A 21,587-nucleotide genomic window follows, 5' to 3' on the forward strand; every position below is an offset into this window, starting at 1 on the left:
GCCCAGATTGGAGGCTGGGCCACAGCGGCCCCTTTCAGGGTTTATTAATGTTGTCCCAGATTCGAAGTGTTGAATAGTGCTCCGCCTGCGTCCTTTAAGCAGTTCCAAACCAAAAACGCTAGTTTCAGGTTTGACGGTCATGACAGACGTGCATTCCTTGTCCATCCTTCGTTCATTCCCACGCCACCCTCAACCTAATGCCACTTCCGTATAAGGACGAGGAGTGATGAGCGGAGCCTGCGGGGCCTCCATTCAGTTCCCTGGTTCTTCTTAGACAGGGCAGCCCGAGACCTCCCCGCAGCCCTTTTTCTAACAGTTCCTCTTCTCTCTGTCTCTTGAATTCACTCTGTTTTTTCCACATGATTATTTTCCTTGTGTCTACATTTGCTCTCTGAGAAGCACCTGCACCCCACGGGGCTGTGAGGGCATCACCCCCACATGCCTGGCCTCGTAACTTCAAAGGGGGTTTCTCAGCCTCGCTGCACAAAGAAGCACTGAGAACCCCAAGCCTGGGCTGCACCAGGCCAGTTAAGATCAGATCTCTGAAGGCAGGACCCGACCACTGCTGTTTTCTAACTGGTTTAATTGCACATTAAGTGCTTCTTAAAGTGAAGATTGGGGAACTCGTGTCCTGCAGCGTTCCTCCAGACGATCTGCAAGTATTCTCCCGAACTCTTTTCAAACCTGAAATAATAGCACAATCCGTACTTTGCACCCCAGTATGAACTAATAATGTACCTAGACTATGGTGTAGTCAGGGATTGCCTTGTTTGAGTTTAACTAAAACAGTTCATGTCTGCCTAATAATTCTACTGGCAATCTGGGGCACATACAGCTAGGAGGCAATATGCCGCATAACCCTGCTGTTCAACTGTGGTCCATGGACCACAGCATCCGCACCTCCTGCGAGATGCAACCTTGGGCCTCACCTCTGTCTTACCTGGTCAGATGCTTCATTTCAACAAAACCCTCAGGTGATTTGTATGCACAATGCATTTGAGAAATTAAAATTTTTAGTGTTCTGTGACACTAACAAAGTGGTCTACAACCCGAAAATGGTTGAGAACTCCTAAAGTAGATCGCTGGTGTACTTTGCTCCGCCATGTGACCTGGCTTCACTGAGTAAGGTTTAAGAAACTTGATATATTGAAATTGGTGACATTGCTATGAGGAAGAAACAAATGCACTCATGTTTCAAGGGATGTAATTTTCTGTTTATTCCATATAAACGAAAGATAGTTTGCCTTGTTCATAATGAAAACACACAGTACATTTGTGTTCTTTTAACTCTCTCCTGATGCTTATAAATTGCTTGGCTGAAGGATAAGAGGGCAAAGCCATGTCCAGAGCCCAGGAGCCCAGAGCCTGCCTCTGTGCAGTAGAACATTTGGCTTCCAACGACTGCCCAGACACCAATTGAATTTTTGTAATGTAATCAAAGATAACTTAATTTCCTTTCTGTTTTTTGGAAGGGAATAGGAAATGTAATCAGAATTCACAGTGAGTTGTATTTCACCAAGAAACTTCCGGCATTATGGTCATTTGATGACTAGGGTCAGATTACAGGGGTTTGATGGAAACTCAAAACTTAACCCTCCCGTACCCTCACACCTTAATCTGAATGGTTAAGAAATCCATCTATGAAATACTCACCCCTCGTTTGTTGATAGTCATTAAGGATGCTCAGGCGTCTCACTGTTATTAGCGAAGTTCAAGATGATCAAAGACAATGACACATTCATGTTTGTCCAATCAACCAGAGCAGTGTTTAATCCGTGCTGGTTTTCATTCCACATCTGCACTAGCGAAGCTAATTGTGGAATATGCACAATCATAAAAATAATGGGTTGGTAAATAGAAAATGAAAGGGAATTAGACATATCTTCTGTGTTATCTCTAGTCTCAGTTAGCTAATGTTCATCTTCAAAGTACAAGACTTATTTTAAAACCCAAGAAGAATGTATAACTCCTGCCTGAAACATGATCTGCCCGTGCATCTTATTGTGATATCAGCTTCAGGGCCACAGACCCCACCCCAGATCCTGTGAAATGTCAGCAACTTCACCCAGACTCTTCCTAGTTGGGTTTTGCTGATAACAGTCCAAAAAGAGAGCAAGCTAGAGAAACAGGTGAGGAGGAGGGGGTGGGGCTCACAGGGCTGAGCAGGAAGAAGCAAGCCTAGACCCAGCAGCTGTCTCCTCTTGAGACCTAGCAGCCTGTTGGGTTTCAGGTCCAGGATGTAGAATGGAAAGGAAGGAAGAGAAGACAAGGAGCTGTGAGCAGACAAGAGGAAAGCAGAGTGAGGTAGCCGAGAGGATAAGATTAAAGGATCAAAGGAGTTTAAAAAAAAAATGCTTTTAGTATTAATGACATTATTCCTTCCACTAAAGTAGTCTCCAAAAAGAGAAATTACAAGCCTACACAATAAAAATATACTGTGGTTTTGGTTTGTTTTGCTTTTTCACAAGAGCGCTGGCATATTAGGTATGTGTTGGGATGAAGATGGACTCAGAAGTTCTGGAGGCCGAGCGTTGGTCTGTTGCATTGTTAGAGTTCATTTCATGGAACCTTGGCAGACCAGCATCCAGTGGGTTGTTATGAGGAAGAGAAGTTTGCCTTGTCCACCTCCTCATTTAAACATTAGGAGAAAATTATTTTCAGAGACAAAGCCCTTTCTGCACAATGTTTACAAGAAAAGGCAGCTCAAATTGGAGCATGGTCCTCAGAATTGTATATGAAAAAAGTGAATACTTTATGCAAGGCTCCATGCATGGAAGATCAAGTTCTCTGCCAGTGCTATACAAATCACATACGTGACAGTCAAACCAGAATGACAGACGTCTAAACAGGAACCTGGAGGTTGTCAAATGGGAAGTAAAATGAACTTTTTTTAGCCTTGTGATGTGAAATGGAAGTTAACTTTGGAAAGTAGGTTGTATTCCTTGGAGAAGCTAAAGGGGTGACAGCTACTAGAAGACACGCTGTGAATGGGGCAGAACGTTTCCCCTTCTTAGGACAGATGGGGTCTGTGATGAACTGTGAGAAGGCACATAAAGAGGAGAGTGTCGGGGCCGGCCCCATGGCTGAGCGGTTAAGTTCGCGCACTCTGCTTCGGCGGCCCAGGGTTTCACCAATTCGGATCCTGGGTGTGGACATGGCACCGCTCATCAGGCCATGCTGAGGTGGCGTTCCACGTGCCACAACTAGAAGGACCCACAACTAAAAACACACAATTATGTACCTGGGGGCTTTGGGGAGAAAAAGGAAAAATAAAATCTTAAAAAAAAACAAACAGCGTGAGGACGTTGCAAGGACTGATTGACACTCGTGGGTATGAAAGCAGCAGCCACGGATACTTAAATGCACTTGCACCTCCATCGTCCCACTTCTCCTGGCAGTGACCCTCCAAGGTGGCAGCTGAGGTGACCCCTCCCTAGCGATGAAGCAGCAAAAAGCTCAGAGGTTATCTGACCTTCTCAAGGTTGTATCGCTTGTAATGGAATAAAGCTAAAGGTGAGTCTGGGATAAGAACTCTGGTTTTTCTGGCTCCAAAATCTGCACATTTTACCACCAGGAGCTAGGAAAGGGACTTGACTGGGACAGAAAAATGAGAGAAAAGTTTGGCCAGCTAAGGTAGATGGAGAGCTTGGAATATCAGGATGGGAAGTTTGGGTTTGAAGGGAATGGTAATGTGGAAGCAGGATGGATTCCTAACAAAGAGCACGACTTTAGAGAGATTATCCAGCAGCAGCAGACAGGATTAATTGAAGAGATAAGAGATCAAAAGCAAAAGGATCAGCTCAGAGCTTTGGCAGCAAGGCAGGTGTGAAAGGATAAGAGACTTAAGCAGACGGGAAATGGATAGTCTGGGAGATGGAGATAAATGGAGAGAATCTGGTCAATGACTGGCTGGAAGGCCATGCAGATTCGGAGATGACGCCCAGATTCCAAACCCTGGTGGGACCTGGGAGACTCACGGTGCCTCTGACAAAAAGACGGTCTTTGTTTTGGAGAAAAATGAACCTTAAGAAGTTGATGCTCTTGTTGCTTTGGCTGTAGATCACCTCCCTGTTAGAAAGTTGACAGCAGTGACCACCTCTGAGAAACCAAGCAACTTGACGTAAATTGACCTAACATTTCTGGCTGGAGTCTTGTGCTCCCCCCTGATGCCAGAGAGACAGAGATTCAGTTCTGTTCGGCACTTAATTTGGCTGCTAGTCAAGCCAGCTGACTAGTTTCTAAATTACCGCATTCACTGAACCTGCAGACATTCTCTCTCACCAAGCTGGAAAAATGGAAAATGTTTTCCTTTTTCAGGGGTAAGTCTAAAGCAATCATTTTTCTTCCTTATTAACATTAAGTTTACCAATAGATAAGGTGGAGAATAGACAAAAGCACAAATTCCCATATAAGCAATCATTGTGTTTATGTGAATTCGTATGCTTAATATCTTCCTAGGATATGGATGGGAAATCTCGTTAAAAGGTGGAATCTCACATTGTGGTCGCTCCATAAATATTAAAAAGCCATACTAACAACAAAAGTGACTCATATTATTATGAAGAACTCATATGTCAATATGCATTCAACCTGTAAGAGTTCATATGGATAAAATTCTATCCCGACAATATTATTATAATGATCTCCTAGCAAATTCAACTCCAGTGATCCACTGACTCCAGTGCAATGGTGTTTCCAAGCGGTAAGATTTCACCACGACAGGGACTTTAGGCACCTCGTCGAACTGTATCATATACAAGCTTGGGACTACATCACTTTCATTTCATAGCAAAAGTAAGATAATAATTGAAAATGCTTTCATTTCTTAAAATTTTATAAATGAACAAAATCACTGAGGTCCTTTGCCTATTCACGTATGGTTCAAGATGGTTTCAGAAAGTGTGCAAATGTATGTACAAGACAGTTGGTCATTTCCTTAAAAATTATGAAGAAAAATGCTCATCCAAGTTAAGAGCAATGTCTGTCATGAAGAGGCTTCGTGCCTGCACAGGGACGGCATCCTCGTGGGCTGGAGGAGCCTCTGCTCACCTGTGGCTCTCCTCCTCGGGCCATGCATTTATCAGCTGGCCTTACTACAGTCTCCTCAGATGGGGACTAGGCAGGATCTGTGGCTGACCTTTGGACTAACGCCCTCTTCCTTGTAGCTAATGGCTCATTGAAGACATTCTCAAACTGAGACGTGAGATTGTGTGATGTGTTGGCAAAGCGTCATATACAAGATGCATAGAAGCAGAGGGCCATTTTCTGCAACAACAATAGCAAGAATGATCTCAAAGATTCTCCAATCCCTTCAATAATGCCATTTATAAATCAAAAGTTCCTTTCAGGAGTGTGGAGCAGATTGGCAAATGTTTCTTTTAAAAAATAAAATTCATGCAATTAATCTTTTATAGATGAAAACATTATAGAAAAAACCTTAGACAGAAGGTAAGAAAATGAGCTCTTTTTTTGCCCAACATAAAAGATTGATTTGGGGCTGTCACCCTTCGGCTGCTGCTCACCACACAGGGTCCTTGGCATTACAGAACTGCCCTCCCGTGAGCAGGTAGTTCTGCTTTATTCTCAGTTTGCACAACACTGGGCAGCCTTCATTCCCGCTGGTCTGTGGTCTCCATCCTCCCAGTTGCCCAGGATGGAACGTTAGGTCCCCACAGCGTCCCTGCCACCCCCTCTGGCCACATCTGGCCAGTCACTACGTTCTGTCAGCCTCACTTATGCAACATCCCTGAGGTCAGGCCTTCCTCTCCACTTCCATACTTCTTCAGGCACTCATTTCTTCTTGCCCTGCCAACTACAGCTGCCGTGGTCACTCACTTCCCATGAGTCCCTCTCGCACGCTGCTATCAGAGTGCCCTTTCGATAGCATGTCTGCTATTAGGGGGTCCAGCCAGGAGGCTGGTGCTGTCGTGTTTAAGATCCGGCCCAGGTCCGTGTCCTGGTCAGGGAACCACACCACCAGTCTGTTGGTTGTCATCCTCTGGCAACTGCATGTGGCTGTAATACTGAGAGCCGTGCTGCCAGGATTTCAAACACCAGCAGGGTCACCCATGGAGGATGAGTGTCAGTGGAGCTTCCAGACTAGACAGACTAGGAAGAAGAACCTGGCCACCCACTTCCGAAAAAACTGGCTGTGAAAACCCTGTGAATATCAGCAGAGCATCGTCTGATGCAGCGCTGGAAGGGGAGACGATGGCGCCGACAGACCGGGCAGGGTTGCCTTTGCTATCCACAGGGTCACCAGGAGTCAGGATCCACTCCACAGCACTAACAACAAAAAGTCAGGAGGCAGTAGGACAACCCTGCCCCTGAGAAACACTTTTATGCAGATCTTGAAGATTGCTTGGGAGAGGGTGGACATTTCCCATAGTGAGGTAACCCGGAAACCTCCTGGGGGCCCCGTTCTCCGGTCTCCAAATGCTCACCTTGGATGCTCAGAGTCAGCGCAGCCTGTCAGTGAACTAGATGGCCTGACCGGGTCCTGGGAGTGAGGAGAGACGGTCCCCTTGCCAAGCAGGCCGTGCAGCGGGGTCCCTCTGGCAGTTGTGGAATCCTCCAGCCTCACGTCCTCCTTCCAGAGAAGGAGTTGCGTCAACACACGCCCAAAAGTCATGACAAACCACTTCTCGTCGGGTGTCGTCCTCCAGCTGACATTGCAGAGACTCACTCAGTGCACATTATGTTCCTGCGCCAGACGACACCGTACTTCCCCTCAGCCTGCTGGCCTTGTGGACCTTTGCTGGCCCCGCATGGAAGATGTGTGACGGAAGCCATCCTGCAAAAGTAACTGAAACACGAAGCGTAGCCACTGAACATGCGTGCTAAGGATGGACATTCAGGAGAAGGTCAGTGGCCCTGCCAGCCCAAGTGACAGAAAAAGACCATCTCCTCTTGAGAGATCCAAAACTACAAAGGTGAAGCATCCTCAGAAAAAACAAAAGAAACTTTCAGGGCAGGGCATGGGAGCGGGGCGAATGATACCACCCCCTGAATATGAAGATTTTCCTCAGACAATGAAGCCTGTCGTTTGTAGAATGCTTTACTGCTTACAGCACACTCCCCACATTCGCTTTCTCTTTTAACGCCCACAGCATCCTGTGACCTGTTGAGATTCTGCTCCACACACAGGAAAATTGACCCTCCCAGAAAGTAATCAATCTGCCCCCAAATCTCAGAATTAGTAACTGACTGGGTCTCGACTTAACTTGCGTCTGAATTCTCCTGATTCACCATATGCCCACTATGTAGGTGATTGTACGTGACACGAGAAGTGGGGTGAAAGTTTATTTTCTCTTTCATTTTGCTCTAAGTTATTAGTAACATTAGGAAGACGAAATGGGTGCCATTTCCCATATAGTGACTACTTTTCAGAATGTATTTCGAGATTGTGATTAAGAGGTTTTATTTGTCTGAAGGCAGGTGGGGCCGCTGCCGTTGTTCGTGTTTTGTTTTGGGGCATCTGACTGCATGCAGGTTTGTGCTGCACTGTCACATTCTCGGTGGACACTTACATGCCAAGATTGTTGCTAGGAACTTCCTCTGGAATGTGGTGTCGATGACACGTCATCGCTTCTGCGCCTGAAGAATGAAGATGTCATACTCAGTAAGGCGCCAGGAACAAAACTGTTTGCCCTTTGTGATGTTGAGATTCACACACATAGTGATGACACTGAAGGCTGAAAGATAGGGGCAACTTCTATTAAGTGCAATTGCAGACACCTCAGTTATTTCCATGAGGGATGAAAGAAGTCGTCTGCATTTCTCAGGACTGAAATTCACTAACAACCCAGGACTCATTTTACCAACTTTTGACTAAGGCAAAATTGGAGTTTACTTCTTTTTCTCTGAATGGTTTCGATGGTCAAAAGACAAGACAAACTGTTAACCAGCTTCAAGTAATAATAATTTAAAATCATGAAGGTGCTTTATAGTTTACGAAGCCCCATTGTATTATTTCCTTTAATCACAGAGCGACCCTATAAGACAGGTGTTACCCTCGTGAAAGCAGAGGTCACACAGCACCAGTGCTGACTTGAACCCGAGATTTCTCGTCCCCGTCTCTGCACTAATTCACACATTCTGAGCTCCTGCACACACACCCTTTGTGACTTGCATGAGATACAAGTGATAACAAGAAACACTTAAAAAGGGCAGCTGTGTAGTGTAGGTATTTTTGCTGTTCCTTGTATTATGGAACCATATTTTTATGTGTTTTTGTGTACTGTGTAGTGATGTTTTTCTTACACTCCACTGTGTAAATATTGCATTTTCCGAGCATGAATAGAAAGTGTCCAGCTGTCCAAAAAGACCAGGTTGACATGACATGACTCTGTTTACTCACTGAATAGGCGCAATTCGTGCTCTGCCAGCTGCTTTGTCCACAGTCTTAACCTTGTTCTGAGAACCACCTGTATGAGTGCTGGGGGATTAATTCCAAACTCCGGTTTAGCCTTGGGACCTTCTGTCAAGATTAGGTCAGATCCCGCCTCAGCGTGAACAATACACCACGCTAAAATTAGGTTTGGCCCACTGAGGCCCGGTGGACGTGGACTTCGAAACTGCATTTAGAAGGAGTCTCATTTATTGGGAGCTTCTTATCTGAAGAAACTGCCGAGGAAGTGAAACATTTTAGTGCTGCACACAGGATACCCACATGTGGGGTCTGCGAGTATTAGCATTTGGAGCGTTAGGACTGTGAAAAGTTACTCGTCTTACTCATTTCATCTCAGACAGCAAATTGCTCTAAGATTACAGTACAACTTTTTTTCTGGGGGGAAAAGCAGTGATTCATAAAAGACTTGTATCCAGAGATGAATAAACAATGAAAACCGAGACTAGAGTCGCTTCAAGACTCAGCAGAAACTTTCGTCGCTGAAACATGGAGGCGGAGCCTGCGACTCGCGCGGACGCGCCCCCTCTGCGTGCACGTGGCAGTCGCCCGGCCGTGCGCCTGGCCGTTCTCAGGACCCCTGGGCCCCTTGTGGTCTCCATGCGTCATCAGACAGCACCAGCTGAGATGCGGAGATTGCGTCAGGTCTCCATTCTTTAGTCAGTGCATCGTCAAGGAGAGCGCACAGGTGCGCTTTACCTCTAGTCAGACAAGCCGTCGCCCCTCCTCCCCAAGGAGACGTGCCTTACTGGAGCGTTGCTGCTGGAGCAGAGGAGACGAGCCGAGCTGGATTTCCTACACACTTCCAGCTCCGCTTGCTGGCAGAACCTTGAGACGTTTGGAAGCTATGTTTCTGCGGCTCACGGAGATGGTTGTTCTAGAAGTTTAATTGCGAGTGGACTGTGACACGGAACTCCTGACACTGGTCATCTCAGTTCTTACCGAAACTTGGCCCGGGGCCTGGAGGGCATCACTGTGCTATCCGGTCAGTAGAAGCAGGAACCGAGGGACGGACGAGGGAGTGACATCTGTGACCAGACGTGAGGGAGCCGCTCTCCACAGAGATTAGCTCTCCGTTGCTGAATTGTTTCAGTTTGGTTTGCAGAGGATTATTTCATGATCCTGGTGTGGTTCCTGCATCTGTTGAGTCTTAAATGCTTCCTAAAACATTTTTCAAAATCCGCTCGTGATTTCCTAACCCTCCTAATACATGGAGAGCTTAAAATGCACTCTTTTTTCTTTCTTTAAATCCTGGCTTTGAAAATGCAGACAAGTGTGTGAGCCTTCAGAACAGATTGGAAGAATGCGTGAGGGCGGCGGTGGTCCTGCCGTTCATGCGCCTCGTAGAAAAGTTCAGTCTGCTGCTCTCAGTTGGTCCATTCCGGCCTCTGTGGGTGTGCGGTTGGTGTGAAGTAGAAGCGTGGCACCCCTTGTGCTGGCTCTGAGGCTGCAGCGGCTCGTTGACCAGATCTGTGTTTAGATGTATTTCCCCATTTACAAAATGGTGTGAGGAAAACGGAAGCCAAAGCTGTCAATTTTATTATTTGTTTAAAATGTCAGGAAAAACACCTGCCCAATGCAAATGTTTAGGATGACAAGAAAGCAGGAGTCTCCAGGCCTCTCAGCACAGCACACAGAAAGGGAGGGGCCGCCCCCTCCCTGAGGCCATCTTCCCGCTTTGAAAAGTACTCAGTCCCATTCAAACACTGAAATAACCTCCTCCCGGGGCTTAAGGAGCAAACCGGGGGATCCGCACGTGCGGCGTGTTCAGAGTTCAGAGCAGTCGGGGAAGCAAGGCGCGTGTGGCTTGGGATGCAGGGGTGTGGGGAGAGGGTGTCTTTCTCCGGGTCGGGTCGGAAGGGAGGCCGGCAGATCCCGCGCTGAGGCCCGGCCTGGGGCGGCACCTGCGCGTCCGGGAGGGAGCCCGGCGCGGACCGGCCGCACCCCAGCAGACAGGCCAGGGAGGAGGCCGCCCCCTCCTGCTTCCCGGGGTCGCGCGGGCCCCCGTGGGGCCGCCTCGCCCACTGTCGCCTCCTCCGCAGGCGGCTGGACGCCAACCGCATCGGCCGCGTGCCCCCCGGCTGCTTCGGCGGCCTGCGCGCCCTGCGGCACCTGTGGCTGGACGACAACGCGCTGACCGAGGTGCCCGTCCGCGCCTTCCGGAGCCTCCCGGCGCTGCAGGCCGTGACCCTGGCCCTGAACAGCATCCGCCACGTCCCGGACGGCGCCTTCGCGGAGCTCTCCAGTCTGGTGGTTCTGTAAGTCCTCGGCTTTGCTCTTAGCTTCTAAACTCGCTGCAGGCTTGGCCTTAAAGTTGCGGCCCTTCAGACCTTGATAGGGACCTTTTAAGGGAAGAAAACCCCCAAATCCCTCCCCAAAATGACTCATAAATGTTCCAGTTGTGTACAAGAAGGAACATTTTTGGAGCCCCGCGGAGTCCGGGTGGCCTGCGGCTCCGCCTCGGGGAGCGTGCGCAGTCAGCCAGTGGCCGGGGCGGCGGAACTCCGGTTCCCGATAATACCTTATAGCTGAAATATGCCCTTGTCATCGGAACAGGAGCTCTGGGACCCCTGGGACCCCCGCCACGGAAGGGGCGCGAGCACGACCCTTTGGCCGCGAGCTGTGCGTTTGTGTGGCTTTTCCCCAGAGGTCTAGATTCCACTATTTTACGTAAACCAAAATGATTCTCAAGCGATAGTTTGGAAGGTCATCAGTCTTCTTTAAGAGTCAGGGACGTGCCCCGCGTGTACAGTGCAGGTGGGAGCACAGCTGCCGCCTGAGGGCCATGCCCCGCTTGGTCGCTGTCCTGGCCTCCAGGTCTCTGGCACGTGGTCTGCTCTCCTTTGAGGGCTGGCCGGCGTCTTCCGTCTTATTAGGTCCCCTCAATCCCCTTCCCCCAGTGTTACATGTAGAAGATCCTCAGTAAACATCACGTAGGTCTCCCGTGAAACCAGTGTGTATTTGTTAGAATAAAAACCTTAGTCTGAAACGATCAGAAATTTGGGGTGATATTAACAAATTTCTGTACTGAATCTCACAAAGATGATGCTACTGGCCCACCAGGAGCTGGGAAGTGCTTTAACTTTTTCCTCCACGAGAGGGGATGAGTTTGCAGAGATCCAGCTTTTTCACCCTGTCCTCCATAAGCCCATTTTCCAGAATTCTCTTTGGGACTTGGTCTGGTTTTCAGTCATGAGCACAGCTGTTCTCACTGACGGACCAGGGAGCCAAGGGGATAATTATGCACATTAATGCTGTGTCGAGGTCGCTGATCTCCTTGGACAGCCATCTGACCACGTTCCCTGTGGCTCAGTTGCCTTGTCCTGTTAACCTGGGAAGGCAACCGGGATAAGCTGTCAGCTTTGGTGGGAAGTGTGCCTAGCGCAGCTGGGGCCCTCCGAGCGTCCCTTTGTCAGTGGGGGTCGGGCTCTCTCCTGCACATCCTGCCTCTGAGGTGCGCTCAGCCAGCCGTGCTGCTCTGTCACTGCGCACTCCCCAATATCGCACACCCAGCAGGTGAAACTGGGGCTGCTGCTCAGTTCTGTGGAACAGAGTCGTCTGTGCATGTTAGCCTTCAAAAAAACTGTAAACAACCATTTCTTGTATATAACTAACACCTTCCTTAGTGCAGGTTTCCTTCCATTTAAGCCATCAAAACCTGTGCCTAAGCTCCTTCCCGTCTTTCCGTTCCTTTCAGGCATCTCCATAACAATAGAATCCACTCCCTGGGAAAGAAGTGCTTTGAAGGGCTCCACAGCCTGGAGACGCTGTGAGTGACCTTTCATTTGTTCCCCTTTTATCAGTGTTTTTGTGAGTGTTCTGAGGAATCAACGTGGCCTCAGAGTCAAACTTGCTGTCTGATTTGGTTAATTGCCTGAGCTTAGGCAGATGCTCACGCGGCTTTATCTCACACACACACACACACACACACACATGCATGCACACACATGCAGCTGAACACAAGCCTGAGGTTTGCTCTGATATAACAGAGTGATCAGTTGGTTGGAACTGTGATGAGCTAAACAAGATGCTCTGCTGAGTGGCGACTGTGTGCTGAGGGCGTGACTCCGCAGAGGTCAGTTCTGGCTCGTCCTCAGGTGCTGCTTGTGCCTCTCCTCCTCCATCTGGATGAGGGGACGCAGACCAAGCGGTGCTGGACTCTCCAGTCTGAGAGGAACAGGTGTCTCCTTAGCAGACAGTGAGGGTTCATGCCATTTGTTGAGGGCATCTGTGACCATGTATTGCGCTGGTGTTTGGCACACGTTGTTTCAGTTCATCCTGTGACCATCCTGTGAGAGCAGCCGCTGCCATCCAGCTTAGGCTCTGGTGGGGCTACTTTACCAACAGGACCTGCCTGCTCAGTAGCGTAGCTGAGATTCTCTTCTTTCTCTAGTTTGACTCTGAAATCCGTGTTCACCTCTGTACACCACTTCCAAACAATAGGTCTGAGTTCACTTCTGAGCTGGTACCTGTGATAAAATAGAGTCCTGCCTGACCGCCTGGAGCCTGTGCCAGAGCCGCCGTGAGGACAGTTCTTGCGGGTTTTTAATACTCAAGTGTGACAAACCCACAGGGCCACTGGATCTGCAGTGCAGCCTCTGCCCCCGACAGCAGAAGCCGATGACCAGAGCTCCCTGTTCCGTGGGAGCCCACTGTTCCTTCGCATAGAGCTCAGCAGTTTGTACTCAGCCAGTTTAGCTTCTGACCAGGTCTAGGTCACTGATTTGCTGAGGGACCATGTGTTCTTGACGGTCTTCTCCAGGCCGATGACACTGATAGCTCTCCTTCCAGAGTTCTTTCAGTCACTGTGTTCCTCTTAGAGGGGAGCACTCATCGTCATAAGGGGATGCCAAAGACAAACCCGTCCAGACAGGACTTTGATGCCACTCCACTGGCGCACACAGGCAGTCCCCATCAGCTGCTGGGAAGAGTTAGAACTCCCTTCCTGCACGGGGCTGGGTGGGAGTCTTAGCATGGAAAACACCTTGCAGTCACTTTCAGCCCAAGAGGAGCAGAAATAAGGTGGGCTTTGATGGGCGTTTCCATAAGTAGTCTTTCTTTTTTCCCCAAGTCTGAGGTGAGGACCCAGGATTGCATGTAAATACCATGGAGTTAAACATTTCAGCCTAATTCCTGGAGTCCTTGTCTCCTCTCCACTCTGCCCGGGGCTGCAGAGGGCCAATAAATTGCTTACTCCCAACCTCTTCCTTTCCCTAGAAACCCAAGTAATTTGTGAGGGCCCCATCCCAGTTTAATCACAACAGAGGTCTGGGGAGATGTACAAACAGGAAGACAATTTATGTCCACAAGAGACAGGAGTTTCCTGCCTGCAGCACAGCTTAAGGATGGTTTGTGCCCCACAAGTGGGAATCCTGGTAAGGACTGACTCAGTCAGACTCTATCTCGCTTAAACTTAGACAGTAGTTACTCTCCACAGAGGGAGAGCTGACCACACCTGATGGCCTGACCGAAGCCTTTCCTGCGTCATCTGGGAAATCTGCCCAGAGAAGGGAGGCAAGTGCTTTTTCATACAAAGATATAGATATAAGGCAGGGTGAGTCTGTAAAGCACTTGTGAGCAATGGAATTGAAAAGCCATTTGTGTCCTAACAGTGGAGAAATTAGTGATTTGACATTGTTTGGCCATTCTATCTCCGCGCATGAAGGATAGTTTAGAGCCCTGCCTCACAGACCAGGGAAAACCTCAGACTTCTGATCTGAACCATTATTTGTGACCCTGAGGAAATTCTGGACCTGACGTCCTTCCTGAGAGTGCCGTGTACCATGGAGACCTCCCCAGAAGCTGCTGGTCGTCCCGGACCTCAGGCTGGGAGAGAAAGGGCACCCTGCAGGAGTCAGGGACAGCGCTGGCCTCTCAGGCGAGACTCAGAAAAGCAGGGAAAAGTCAGAGCGTGCAGGAGGGAGCAAGAAGGGCATGCGATTCAGGAGCCCTGAGGATGCACATCCAGGCTGGCAGCTCAGTGAGCCAGGTTCATGTGAAGAGCGACGTCAGCGAGCCACCCAGCCCAGCCCAGCGCCCTCCTCCCGGGGCGTTAGCTGTGTGTCCCCTCCCTGTTTCTAAACACCCCAGTGACATTGAGCCTTGACCCTGAAATTTCTGTTGATCAGTCAAATGATCATTTTGATGCAGATGTTTGTGGAATGATGATGGTCAGCAAGCCAAGAAAATCCCTTTTCTTAAAGAGGAGGAATGAGTATTTTCATCAGTGATGCTGGTCCTTTGGAATAGCGTGTTAACTTTCCTTTAAATGTTGTACATAGGAATTTGTAAATGAAAAACTGAAAATACTGTTTACTTATTTTCAGAGATTTAAATTATAATAATCTTGATGAATTCCCCACTGCAATCAGAACACTCTCCAACCTTAAAGAACTGTAAGTATTTAGAGCAAATTTAGTGGGAGAACATTGTTCTTTGTGAACTGATTTTAAAATGTTTGATTATTGTGCTTAATATGACTTACTAGGAAATTTTAAAAGTTCATAGAAATAATAGTTAAGTACACTTGAAATATGTTTTAATTGATTCGATCACCAGCAAGCATCAGATACTGTTTTTTTAATTTATAATGGATTTCTCTAATATATGAATATTAGAACAAATATACATGTTTCTCTGAGCCATACTCTTTTCCTGAGACGTATTCCCCCGACATTTATATACTATATAGATTTGCAGAGAACTGTAATAGAATTCAGTTATTTCCAGGCTGCCCGAGTCCGAGACAGGATGAAGGACGTGTGTGTGTGAGGTGCTTCCATGTACGTTGTTTCCTGTTCTTTAAATGCTTAATGAATCTTGGTTAATAAAAAAGTCCACAGTTTTGCCAAAGCAAAGCTCACTCTCAGCTGTTAGGTTGCCTATTTTGTCTTTCATATACTGTAATTAATTAGCTTTCTTTGTACCTGTGTAACGGGTCTCCTCACGTTTGGAAAGGAAAACAAGCATAGAGCCTGTTCTGCAGGTAGAGAGAAATGAGACACGCGGCTGAAGGGGCCGCCTGCAGGGCTTGTCTGTAAAGAAAGGCCCTCGAGGGTCTGCCTCCGGAACCTCCAGGTTGGCTCGTCCGGAAGGTCATCACTGTCTGTGGTCAGGCAGCCCCAAGACTGCCAGTCACCTCGTCCAGCCTCAGGCCACACGGGACTCACAGATCAGAGACGCGCCCCTCTGCCCTTCAGACAGCACTGGCTCCCACAGATGAGGCTCTGATGGTTATTACTACAGACTCCCTGGGCCAGGGCACCTTCCTTCGGCTCAGAAATCTTGTCCTCATGAAGGGATTACTCAAGTCTCGACTCCACGGCAGCTCACCTCGTTTTCTCTTCTCCCTACATCAAACAGGATCAGGAGAAGCCATCTTGATCCTCTCTCCACAGATGGCCCCCGTCTCATGATGTCAGGCGGTGGTGCTCTACTGTAAATTAACAGGTGGATTTCCTTTTTATAACGTCAGATTGTAAGTTTCCATAAAGCACGGTTATTTTCAGATTCTTTATTCCTACATCAAGATGACAGCTTGTGATTCTTTTGTCCTAGAGAGTGAGGACATGAGTGTCAAATGCACATAACTTTACTCCACATTATTCTCTAAACATTGTTTTCCTCTCTTTCTAGAGGGTTCCACAGCAACAACATCAGGCTGATCCCTGAGAAAGCGTTTGTAGGCAACCCTTCTCTCGTTACATTGTAAGTGGCTGAGTTCTTTCTGACCCTCCTGTCCTGCACCATAGCGTGGGCTACACTTAAAGGCTGTCAGTGAATGACCTGTGTCTGCCCCGGGCTGTCTCAGTTGATATGGGAATCTGCATTGAGACGCGTCTGGAGGTGGCCTGCCGGTGTTAGCTGAGTGCAGTGGGTGAGAGGTTCCCCTCTGCATTGTGCCTGATCTGCTCAGCGCCTTGGCTCACTTCACAATGATCTCGTGAGATTCTTTCATTTGTCTCTATTCTCTAAGGAATAAAACTGATTTTTAGAGCATCAGTGTCAGGTCACCTAGTCATTCAGAACTTGAACCCAAGTATACTAGAAATATAAATTATTACCCTAAATGTTCTCACCAAAAGAAAAAGGTAAATCTGTGCAGTGATGGATTTGTTAATTGACTAGATGGGGGACCCTTTCACGATGTGTACGGGTATCAAATTACCACAACGTACACTTTAAATATCTTACAACTTATACATAAATTACGCCTCAATAAAGCTGAAATAAAAATAAGGGAATAAAGGAATAACTATATGCAAACAGAGTCCTTTACAGCCTGGATGGGGGGTGTGGCGAGGGGGAGGGGAGAGGAATTCTGCTTTATGCTGTGTCTCTAGATCCTTCACCCTCAAGCCCAAGCATCGAGTCTCATTACGCAAACTAGGCTGTAAGTCTAGAAGGTGCGTATGTCGTGGAAGGTCTGTCTGAGGGTTAGGAGCCGCGTGGCGTGAAATAGTCGCACACTCACATGAACGGTAAACTGATCACATGTAGATATACAGGACGATGAAAAGAGGCCAGTGTTAGGTGGGCTCTTAATGAAAAGACGGCTGGGGGTTGGGGCATAGTGTTGGCTTAAGGTCGTGGGTGAGGGGTCATGGAGAGGGGAGTAAGGACAGCTGTTGAAGGTGACTCTGGGGCACTTCTTGACAGATATCCGTCCTGTGCCAACCTGATTGAGAGGCCTCTGGAATCGTGTAGCATTTGTCACAAATGAGCTGGAGTCCCAATTAGTACTGACAACTGAAAAGAATGCCATTCATCATTTCTGAAATGTTCTGGCAGTATGTTGGCAAACGAAGGGTTTTACAGTTTTTTTCCAATAAACATGAGTCCTCATTAGAGGGTACTTACATACTGAAAAGTTGGCAAGTGGCATTGCTTCTGCTCCTTGGTCCTTGAAGCCAAGGGACTGGTTTTCTTCGTCACTCATTTGACGTGCTAATACCCCTCGAGGAGGACTCACAGCCCCCAAGATTTATGAGCACTTCTATCCAGTGTTAGATGGTGTCCACTGTTCTCTCCCTGAAATTCTCCTCTCCTTCTCCTGTCTGTTTCTGTCTCTTGTCACTGCCCCACCCTTGCCCCGACTCCTGGTTTCCGTGAATGCCTCCCTCATCCCACTTGCTGCCCAGGCCTCCTGTGCACCTCTGCAGTCCCTATCCCATCCACTTCTTTGCGTCCCCTCTGCCACCAGCCTCTCTGCTCTCCGTTACCTCTAGATTTTACAGTCAGCTCATCTCCCTGCCTCTTCCACCAGCCGTGTCATCGCCCTGAAGCATCCCTCTTGTCTCTCGGTGTGAACACATGGAGGCTCGGGGCTGTCTATTTATGTTAAATGCAAACTCCGACATTCACAGCCTTCCACGTTCCAGGCCAACCCTCCTGACCAGTTCCCCAAGCTCCCCTCAATGACCCTATGCCATGACTCAGACCGACTAAGCCCTTCATAGAACGAAGCTCTTTATTTCCTCTGCTCCTATGATACCATCCCCTCACTACGCTTGTTGAAATTGTTTTCCAGGGTCCATTTCAAATGTCATTTCATGAAGTTTTTCTTGAGCTCCTGAGAGAACTCTCCCCTGAGAGCCCTACGGCTCCCATTTGATCTGATGCTTGCGCCTTCTGTGCCCAAGCACGGGCATCCATGTCTGCCCAGTGTACATATGTACGTACACGGATACAAACACAGTTACTACATAGCAGCACAGCGCAGATAAGCGGTAATGTCATATTTGTTACGAGGAACTCTGCTTTTTAATCTAAGACCTATATGCTAGCCTAGCTCTTTCTCTTACCAATTGTTTAATCAATGGGAAAAGCAGAGGCAGAGCATAGGAGCACAGAAGGGACCAGGTCTGCAGAGTGACGGTTGTGCCCCCCACACAGATCCAGATGTTACACCTAGATTAGCTCTTTTCACATGCACACAAACCCTACAACTCAGTATTATTACCTCAGTTTAACAAATTAGAAAATTGAAGCCCTGAGAGGTAATACACTTGCCAAAGTACCAGAGCCTCGGTTTATTCCTCCAAAACTGAGGAAAATAGCATCTAAGTGTTCATGCTGTGGATCTTATGAAGTTGTTGGGTGGATGAATTGAGCTACAGATGTGAAAATGCTTTGTCAACTAGAAACTGGTACATTCTTATTTATTTGTTATATCCCAACTGATTCCAGGATCTTTAGGGCAGGGAGATTTTCTCATTCTTCTCCAAACCCCAGCCTGTATTGTAATGTCAGGCATGTGGTAGACACCCAGCAACAGCTCCCTTAATGAGTCAGTCTCACATCCCCGTGTACCTACCCTCATACTCTGAGCATAAGAGCCACCAATAAGTATTTGTTGAATTTCATTGAACTAGGAGGATATCTCAGCTCAGAACTATTTGGGGAGCCCCATTGACCAGGTGGTTCAAATACCATTACTTCCAAAACGTCTGTAAAACAAAATATTTCTAAGCTCTTACATCTCCTCTTTTAGAGCAATAATCTATTCAAAAAAATTCTAATGTTCCCAAAAAACCATAATAGTTTATTTCCTCTCAGAAAATTTGATGAGTTCTTTGTGTATGTTACAAGATTTGACCAGAGACTAGAAGGCTTACGTAGATACACAGAGACTAGAACCTTCATGTAGACAGAGACTAGAACCTTCACGTAGACAGACAGAGACTAGAACCTTCACGTAGACAGAGACTAGAACCTTCATGTAGACAGACAGAGACTAGAACCTTCATGTAGACAGACAGAGACTAGAACCTTCATGTAGACAGAGACTAGAACCTTCACGTAGACAGACAGAGACTAGAACCTTCATGTAGACAGAGACTAGAACCTTCATGTAGACAGACAGAGACTAGAACCTTCATGTAGACAGACAGAGACTAGAACCTTCATGTAGACAGAGACTAGAACCTTCATGTAGACAGAGACTAGAACCTTCATGTAGACAGACAGAGACTAGAACCTTCACGTAGACAGACAGAGACTAGAACCTTCACGTAGACAGAGACTAGAACCTTCACGTAGACAGACAGAGACTAGAACCTTCACGTAGACAGAGACTAGAACCTTCACATAGATATACAGAGACTAGAACCTTCACGTAGACAGACAGAGACTAGAACCTTCACGTAGACAGACAGAGACTAGAACTTTCACGTAGACAGACAGAGACTGTAGCCTTCACATAGATATACAGAGACTAGAACCTTCATGTAGACAGACAGAGACTAGAACCTTCACGTAGATATACAGAGACTAGAACTTTCACGTAGACAGACAGAGACTGTAGCCTTCACATAGATATACAGAGACTAGAACCTTCATGTAGATTATACAGCACTTCATTTCTTTAATTAGTGCTACAATTGCCAGCACCTTGAACTACCTTTTTGCAACTCAATGGCTGTTCCACAGTTGTTGGAGGCAGAGGAAGGTTTTTAAGTGTAACCATAGTCAGTTCATTTGCTTTTCTCCTTAGTAACTCTCTCTCGTATCTCATATTTTCAATTTTATATAGTATGGATTTCTTACCAGAAGTCTCATAATGTGAGTTAAAACACCTTTGAGGTTTGCCTGAAACCAAGTAATCAGGAATGTTATGTAATATTGTCCAATCAGAATTACATGATACGTTTGATGTGCTCCTTGGAATTTGGGCAGATGTTCACTTGTCATTCCCATCTTATACTCAGACATCAGTGTTTGGGTTTTTCAGACAGTTCTATGACAACCCCATCCAGCTTGTCGGAAGATCTGCTTTTCAACATTTGCCTGAACTGAGAACGCTGTAAGTTTTCTTTCACAGATACTTTCCCCTTTGGGGGTTGCTGTAAAAGCCAATGAATATTATAAGTTGAAGTGCTTTGAAAATGGCAATAAAAATTACCCCTTTCTAGAATCTTCTCCCAGTAATATTCACGTACCCTCCCTCTAGGACTTTGAATGGTGCCTCACAAATCACTGAGTTTCCTGATTTAACTGGAACTGGGAGCCTGGAGGGTCTGTAAGTACTTGCATAGGCTCCTGGCTGCCCAGAACGTGCCCTGCCCTGGACGCCTGACTGCCCCAGCCCCGGGGAGTTGAGCATGTCGCTGGGTGACACCTGAGTCCAGGAGTGATGTCTGGTTTGTGTTTCCACAGGACTTTAACTGGAGCACAGATCTCGTCTCTTCCTCGAACCGTGTGCGCCCAATTCCCTAACCTGCGAGCGCTGTGCGTGTCCGTGAGGCGGTGGTGGTGGCTTTGGGTGAACTTCCTCTCAGGGGGCAAGGGCGAGTTCCTTGGTAATCCTGCAGCGAGGGGTCCCGGAGGCCCGGTCTCCTCTGCCCTTGGGCCGGGAGGCGGCTCTCTGAGGCGCCCTGTCGTGGTGCAGTGATCTTGTTTCCAGGTGCGAAGCAGCCTCCCACCAGAGTCTCAACTGCACAGGTTTCCCTTCAGAAAATGGATGTGAACGAGCCAGAATAACCTCATTTCCCCTCGAAAGGCTTTGCAGAGCTAGAAAAGTAACAGTGGATTAAAAGTCAATATGGATGCCAAAATAATAAATGAATTATTTATTAGTAATTAATAATAATCCCATCTGATGGCGAGGCAGCCTGTGTGTTATGGGAAGTAGTTACAGGAATTGGAGGGGCGTTGGTTTTCAAGCCTCCCCCTCGTCTCCCCCTGTGCCCCGTTATCGTCCTCTCAGCGTCCTTGGGGCTCAGTGAGAGAACCCTCAGCCTCACACCAGGGCTCTGTGCTCACGTGGTGGACGCCTGTGGGGGTCGAATCTGCACAGCAGGGCAGGCGTCAAGTGGGTCATCTGCCTCGGCGACCCTGCAGTCCTCTGTCCTCGGGCCAGTCACTTCAGACTTGGCGGCTCAGTGACGTGGGTTTGCAGAGCGAGACTTGGAGTCAGGCGTCGCTGTGAAAGGAAGGGGACAGAGAGCAAGTCTCGTCTTCTTCACCCCCAGGGCCCAACGAGGTGTAGGTACCGATGAGAAAACAGGGAATTAGCCAAGTTAAGTCCATTTGTGAAGTCCCACTGCAAGAAAGTAGCAGAGTCTGAATTCTAATGCACGCAGTTTGCTGACTAACTGGGAGAAATTGTGTGTGGACAGGAGGTGGAAGTCTTGGGGGCCGTCTTAGAATCTGCCCACCACACCCAGAGCCTATAGTTCTT

General features: G+C 47.8%; 1 protein-coding gene across 2 annotated transcripts in view; it reads left to right on the forward strand.

The window, feature by feature from the left end:
- The window catches only part of LGR5 (leucine rich repeat containing G protein-coupled receptor 5), a 113,370-nt gene that overhangs the window by 74,833 nt on the left and 16,950 nt on the right, over positions 1–21,587 (forward strand). For both annotated transcript variants that reach the window (XM_044755908.2, XM_070493974.1), the window contains exons 5-11: positions 10,450–10,665; positions 12,105–12,176; positions 14,734–14,802; positions 16,043–16,114; positions 20,139–20,210; positions 20,358–20,426; positions 20,564–20,635. In XM_044755908.2, the coding sequence (XP_044611843.1) occupies positions 10,450–10,665; positions 12,105–12,176; positions 14,734–14,802; positions 16,043–16,114; positions 20,139–20,210; positions 20,358–20,426; positions 20,564–20,635 (642 nt within the window). The remainder of the gene's footprint in view (positions 1–10,449; positions 10,666–12,104; positions 12,177–14,733; positions 14,803–16,042; positions 16,115–20,138; positions 20,211–20,357; positions 20,427–20,563; positions 20,636–21,587) is intronic.

This window comes from Equus asinus, chromosome 22 (genome assembly GCF_041296235.1).
Source record: "Equus asinus isolate D_3611 breed Donkey chromosome 22, EquAss-T2T_v2, whole genome shotgun sequence".
In the NCBI taxonomy this organism is placed as follows: domain Eukaryota; kingdom Metazoa; phylum Chordata; class Mammalia; order Perissodactyla; family Equidae; genus Equus; species Equus asinus.